This window comes from Falco punctatus, assembly GCF_963210335.1.
Source record: "Falco punctatus genome assembly, chromosome: 3".
Lineage (NCBI taxonomy): Eukaryota > Metazoa > Chordata > Aves > Falconiformes > Falconidae > Falco > Falco punctatus.
The window spans coordinates 57,552,543-57,559,553 of record NC_137582.1 but is presented as its reverse complement, the minus strand read 5'-3'; the positions used below and the strand labels follow the sequence as shown (position 1 = coordinate 57,559,553).

The following is a 7,011-nucleotide window of genomic DNA, read 5'->3' as shown; positions in this document are numbered from 1 at the left end:
TAAAGAGGCAAGAGATGTGAACACTATTCCAGTGTCAAATTTGACTACTAGAGAACTGAAAACAATAAAGTTAATGCTGAATGAGAACTGCCAGTTTGCCCATGTGAACTTTAGTAACATTGCTTCTTTAGGGCAATCTGCAGTCTGCAGTTCTGAAGGCTAGATGCATTTGAACGACCTTTCTCCGTAAAGCCCACCTTGACACAAATCCAACGCTCTCTTCCTTAAAATGTGGAACGCTGACTTCTGGAATTGCGACGAGTGGGAAAGCCGTAACACAGAATACCACGGACTTACTGGTGCGTTATTTACAGGCTTGTCCTTTGTCTGCCGAGTGTTTGGGCGACAGGTCTGCGCGGTGGAGCAGCACGGGGCTGCCCCGAGCCGCCCGCGCTGCTCCCGCCCGCCGCCGCGGCCCCTGCGCTTCAGCAGGGTTTTGACCCAAAGGCATTAAGTTCACCCGACCTAAGCCCTGGCCCACCTGGAGACGCCTGGTTGACGAGTTTTAAAGTTATTTTTGTCCGCCTTTCCCCCACCACGCCGCAGGGCTCCCGCTGCCGAAATCTCTCAGGTTCAGCTTTCCCCTGCCGAGAGGCTTACCGAGGCCTCCCGCCCGACACGGCGGGCGGCGGGGGGCAGCCACGCGGCTCGGCCGCCCCCCCCATGTTTAGCCCGATAAGGGTCCCGCGACCCAGCCCCGCGTCCAGCCCGGGGAGACGGCGACAGGGGCAGGCCACGGCCCACGCCTCGCCCTCGGAGCCGCGGGGCATTGCAGCTCAAGCCCCGGCTCCCTCCCCGCCGCCCCCGCACCACGGGCCCGCCGGGGAAGCAGCTGCTCCGGGCGCATCCACCATGTTGACTCCGTGCGCGGTGGAGCGGAGGAGGGGGCCGCCTCCGGCTCGGCTCCGCAGGGGCCGCCCGGCTCCCCCCCCACGGCCTCCGACTCGGGCACGGAGTTGTTGCCCCGGCCGGCAGGCGCGGCGAGCCTGGCCCGGGGCGCATGGGGCGGCCGCGGGGGGAAACGCGGACGGAGGAGGGGCCGAGGTGCCCGCCGGAGAGCCCGGCCGTAGGGGCGGGGAGTCTCCTCCTCCTCCTCCTCCTCCTCCCGCAGCGAGGCTCCGGCTCCCCGCACGCACCGGAGCGCCAGCTCCCTCCTCCTGCTCCTCGTCCCTCCTCCCTTCCCCTCCTCCCCCCCTTCCCTCCCCGGGTCGCCGCGGCTCCGGGAGGAGCGGGGGGGGGCCCGCTTCCTTCCACCCCCCCTCCTTCTCCCACCCGCCACGCCGAGGAGAGGCAGGTGAGGCCCCGGCCGCGTCCCCGCTCCCCCGCCCCGCGGGAGAGGCGGCCGCGATGGCGGCGGCGCCCGCCGAGGCGCTAGGCCCCGGCCGCCCGCCCCCGGCCTCTCCCCGCCGGGCGGCCCCGCCGCCGCGCCCCGGGTGGGGGGGGCCGTCCCTCATCCCCGGCCCCTTCCTCTGCAGAAAGTTGCTCGGCAACTTTTTTCCGGGCCCGCGCCCCCGCCCGCGGGGCCGAGAGGTCGGGCGGGCGGGAGCCGCGGCGTTCCGCGCTGCCCGGGGCCGGGCTGGCCGCGGGGGGCGGGCGGAGGGGAACGAAGTTTGGGGGGGGAGGGCAGCGCCGCGTGTCCCCGCCGCCGCGGCCCCTTCCCGGCCGGCTGCTGTGGTCGCGGGGCGCTGCGGGGCGGGTGCTCCCCGGCGGGGGCGTGCGGCACCCGGCGTAACCCGGTCCCGGCTCGGCTCCCGGGCGCGGGCGGCCGAGTATCCGCACGGCCGGCCGGGGCTCCAGGATGCAGAAGGGCAGAATCCAGGAAACAGATTTGCGAGTTTTCTGTAGCTTGGCCTGAGTGGAATTATTTTATATTATTTTTTTCCCCCCTTCATTGTTCTGGTTTGTTTCCTTGCATTGAGCTGGAACGCAACTGCTTTAAATTTCCGAGTCAGTAATTTCAGTGTTCAGTCATATCACTTTTCTAAGCCTCCTTGACTTCCTCACGCTTAGGGAGCGTGCGGGACACATGCAGGCCCCTGTGCCAGCCGAGGCTGTCCCTGACTTTCCGCGCTGCGTGGACCCGCAGGCAGGCTTGCTGTGCGTAAAGCTGTGTGCACATCCCTCGGGCCGAGGGCTAGCGTGGCATCTTCCCCGTTGTACCACAGTGCAAACACACGGGTTTGTTGCATTCATTTCGGAATGGTCCGTTACAGATGTCCATGTGTGGGCACGGTCTGCTTTGTGCCAGGAAAACTGGGATAGAAATATTTCTCAACTTCATGTTGTTAAGAAGGTGTATTGAGACGTACCTGCTGGATTCAACACTAAGCAGAGGCTGGTCATTAATCAAAAAATAGATGTTTGGATTTATTTAAACTGGCAGAATGTTCCAAAACTGGTTTAAAACTCAAGAGTGTGTTGCCAAGCAAAGTGTATCGTCTTTTTCTTAATAATTCTTGAACAGCTGAATGAAACTTCAGGCAAATTTTTCAAGCAAAATTGTCATTCGGTGAGGGAAGCAAGATACAAAAGTTTACATTAGAGCCTTTTCCTTTCAGTTTTGGAAAGTAAGCCCTTGAAGAGAGATTTCTAATAAAATTTGTCTATTATGCTTGCAGTATCTCTGTCCGTAGGTAGTACAGTTTTGCCATAACTCAATGTTTCTGCAGGCTTCATAGGTGTAAAGAGCTGTTCCTTTCCAAACAGCAAAACCTTGTACTTCCACTCGTGTTTCTCCTGCATGTCAGTCAATTTAGCTATGAGGTTCTTGCTGAACATGGAGCAGAGACTATGGGTGTGTTTTGCACAGCTAGGGTGTCAGAATTAGTTTTGGAATGAGGTAGTGTCCATTATCGAGCGGAAGGAGAGCAGCACTGGTGCTGTGCTGAATTTCAAAGAAAAAGACCCAACGACACCAGGCATGTGAAAAGGTGACAGTAGTTGGTAGCAGTGGTTGATGGTAATTATTCCACAGGTTTCTTTAGCTTTATTTCCTCAGGAGGTACAGCTGAAATGCAACTGCAGTATCTGTGCCATCAGTCCCTCATTAGGCTCTTCTGGCTGTTAGATGCTTTCAAACAAATTTGGCAGCAGAGGTCTCCCAGGTAAGCAATTTCTACCAAATTTGTGAAAATAAGGAAGCCAGGTAGAAGAGAGCCCTTAAACAGTACACCAGAGAATTCACATCAACGCTTATCTCAAGCTGGAAATGGATGCAGGAAATGAGGCCTCCCTGATATTGCTGCGTGCAGCACTACTGGTCTAGTTTTCAATAACTTTTTAATATTTGGACCCCTCTTTGAAATCTGAAGAACTTAATTTGGAATGAGAGTAGTGAGCCCAAGGTAGCTTTAATCTGTATTTTGTATTATAAAGAGAAAATTTCAAGGGGGATATTTATTGCCTAACAACAGTTCTTTGGCTGTGAAATGAATGAAATTGGAAGTACGTTTAAGTTGCAATGTTATTTGAAATTGCTAGAAAAAGACATCATAAATCTTTGGTGTGCTGCATACTGTGTAACAGAACTATTGAAAACCTGCAGTTCACAGTTTAGGGGTTTTATCAGTATTCATGTAGCAGAGCAGAGAACTGTGGTTCTGCACTCGAGGAATACTCTTTGTTTTGAGCTTTGAATACTTTCTGCAGCTCCTGAAGAATGAAATCAGCACTCTCTTTGCTCCAGTAAATGATGACCGTCATGTGAGAGTGATGTGAAAGTCTGTGGTGTGGCACATGCCAGTTTATGTGGTCAAAGTTTACTTTATTAACTGCTTGGTTTTATGTTTCTATATGCACTATCTGTGGACAAAGCTGTCTATTTGCAATAGATAATTCCTTGTGTTCAAACCATTAGTTAAAAGAAATATGTTCTTTCATCTGTATTCCCTACTTGGATCCAACTGTTTTGCCTCGTATTTTGATCGCAGTTCGAGTAAGCTGCCTTGATGTTAATTTAAAAATTGGTGTCAGAATTAACACAAAGACTACTTGAGGAATGCATCCTTATTCTGCTGCGTCACATCAAGCAGCCTTTTTCAGATAGGATGCCTTCTGTGCATACGTGCACAGTCTGTGGTTTCTGTGAAGCCCTTGTGAAAGATTTCAGGCTTTTGGTACTGGAAGTCCTCTGCTGGTTGGTGTAACAGATTGATTAGTGAGGGAGAAATGTAGTTTTCTCAAACTACTGTAACAGAATGGTTTAGGTTTTGTCCTGGAGGATCTACCTCCAAATACAAGTAAATAGCTTGTTCTTGGTACTTACTTTGTTTTTCTTCTCCTTAAGAATGCCAGTAGGATGCTGTTTTATAGTGATGGATTTTATGATGTGGCAACCACTGAACTTTAATATTTTTTTTTAAAATACAAACTGCTTTAGGGTTGCCATATGGTAACTTCTTTCAGTCACTACAGTCCCCAGCTGCATTCAAAACCCAGTGACTTAGAGCAGTAGGGTTCCAGATTGTATTATTAATTGCCAGGTTTTGAAGGCAAACCTGGACAAATTCCCATACGTATGCTGAATTTAGTAGGGAAGAAGTCATGCTGAAAAGATGCTGTCAACTAACTGTAGGACAAGTTTAATTTTTAAGAGGTCATTCTTACTGTCTTTTCCACCTATGGGCGTTTATCCTTAACACAGTACCAATGCAACAAAGCAGAAACTGGCACCAAAGCAAGTTATTGAAATGAGCGGGACTGCACCCTTAGGTAGAGTTAAGGTGCACAGCTGATGGCAGGATCAGAGATCTAGATGATAGCAACATTAATGCTAGAACTTAAGTAAGTAAACGTTATTACTTATGCATGAGTTTTGTTCCCTTTAGATTTAAACACGTATTCTTTAAAAATGTAAAGGATAACTGGAAATAGTTTGGGTAGGCACCTGCATAGGGCACCAGGTTTCACACTGTGTCCCAAGTCAGATCAAAGTTGTGCTCAGCTGAAATGAGCCCTGGAGCTGATGGTCTCCTGTGAGGATTACTAGCCCTGGTTTGTGTCCAAACTCCACAGCCCAGCAGGATTCTGCTGTAGGGATCGTTCGTAAACGACTCCAAGGCTGCGTTGACTGTTGTGGCTGAGATTAGGGTTTTGTTTCGATTTTTCTTGACTGTAGTGTTAGGTAATGTTGCAGGGTATGGTTGGAGAGTTGCCGAGGAAGTAATGACCACTAAAACCTCAGACTGGCATCATCTGTAGTTCAGCTTCTTGAGTACTCGAAGATGGAGCATAGGAAATTAGATAACTTTTTTTGCTAACCTGGCTGTATTTTACCTTTGTATTTTTGGAAGGCAAACGCTATTACAAATGTTATATGAGACATTCTAGTAAGTATCTATATTGACTGCGTCCATATCTTCAACATTTACGTAAATTCCGAATTCTAATAGCACTACTGAACTTCAAATAATTCGTCTTTCAAATTTGTACTTCAGGGGGATGGAAAACTTCTGTGGCTTATGATACATGTTTCTGTGGGTTTTTTCACACAAGAAGTCTGGGAAAAATAAATGATTCTTCAGAAGTGTTTAGCTGCCCCTTCAGTTCAGATTTTAGGATCAGGTAGACCAGGTTTACAAAAGTGAATAACTTCATTTACTTCCATTGACAGTGAAGCTGAGTCAACCCACCCACGTAAGTAAGGGCCTTTAACTTTGTCTCGGGGAAACTTCCAGGAGCGTTGATCAGACATTTAAAGCCATATTGGAAGTCTTTGGTTCAGTGGGGTTAATTTCCTTTGCTTGCATATGGCCAAAGCACCTTCTGATCCTGCAAAACTGAGACAGTAGTAGTGTTTTATTGATTGTGTGAATGATGGGGTGTAACTGCAGTCAGGTCTCAGGTATGCTTAGCAGGACTGATGGCCCCGTTACAAAAGAGGGGTTGGAGTGGAGGACTGTGTTCATGTTCAGTCCTGTTCCAATGTTTATCCATAGTTCAAGTAAACTTCTTGATGGTGCGCATGAAGTTCAGCTTCAGGATGACAAAATACAGTATCTGGGCTAAAGGTTTTGAAATTTTCTACCATACTTAATGCCCTCACAATTGTAAGAAAAGGCAGTGCTTGTGTGAGGTATTTAAAGAGTAATTGGAGGGTACTATGACTCTCTTCTGTATTGCAATTGTATAGCATTATAACTGGTTTGGCAGTCATCCAGGAAAAGATGACTTAAAACTAATAGTGAACAACCTGGTTTTAATAAGTTATTTTTAGCATGGTTAGATAAAAAAAATAATATTTATGTTTAAAATATGACAAAGGAAACCCAGGTATGAGTTATGTGTATCTGCTTGCTTTTCAAGAACATTTTATGAGGGACCAAAATTGTGACTGACACTTGTAACCACATAAGAATCAAAAAAACCACCAAAACACCTCCAGAGTCCTCCTATATACCTTGCTTTTCCTGTTTCTGGTTGGTTTTTAACAGCTTAGCTTATTCAATGTAAATACTCCTATTTTGCCAGCAACAGTACCCCAAAGTCCAGAAGCTAAAAGACTGTGCACAGGATAGAATGGCCACAGGCTTTCCTGGTTCTTAGGCTCCCTTCCTGAGCATCCAGGGCTGCCCAGCATGTCAGACGGTGGAGATCAGTGGTGAACCTCTGGTCTGACTCAGAGGTATTTGTGCTAGATGGGCTTCCGGACTGATGTGTAACGGGCTGGCCTGTCCATAGACTTAACTTAATGAACATGTGCCTCAAAGATGAGCAACACTGTTAAGGCTTTGGTCAAAGCATGCACCACTGAAAAATGAGTATATTATTAATGTCTAGAAAATACTCTCATTTTCAAAATACACATTTATCTGAAACCAGCATTCATTTGGCAAACTGTGGGAAAGAGAACATTAACAAAGAGCTGCAGTTGAGGAAGGAAATTTGAACATAAATACAAAAGTTTTGTATTTCATTTTAATGTATTTATAGCAAATAAGTTAGTAGTACATCTTCCAAGTTAGTTTTTCAGTTCTCTTGTATCGCCTTTCTTTGCCTTGGTTCTGATGCTGT

The 7,011-nt window shown here is 48.4% G+C and overlaps 1 protein-coding gene across 1 annotated transcript in view; it reads left to right on the top strand.

Moving 5' to 3' along the window:
* Positions 1-654: 654 nt before the first annotated feature.
* The window catches only part of YES1 (YES proto-oncogene 1, Src family tyrosine kinase), a 53,257-nt gene continuing 46,900 nt past the window's right edge, over positions 655-7,011 (top strand). Inside the window, exon 1 of the mRNA XM_080378832.1 lies at positions 655-1,294. Coding sequence (XP_080234958.1) covers positions 664-1,294 — 631 coding nt within the window. The 5' untranslated portion in view covers positions 655-663. The remainder of the gene's footprint in view (positions 1,295-7,011) is intronic.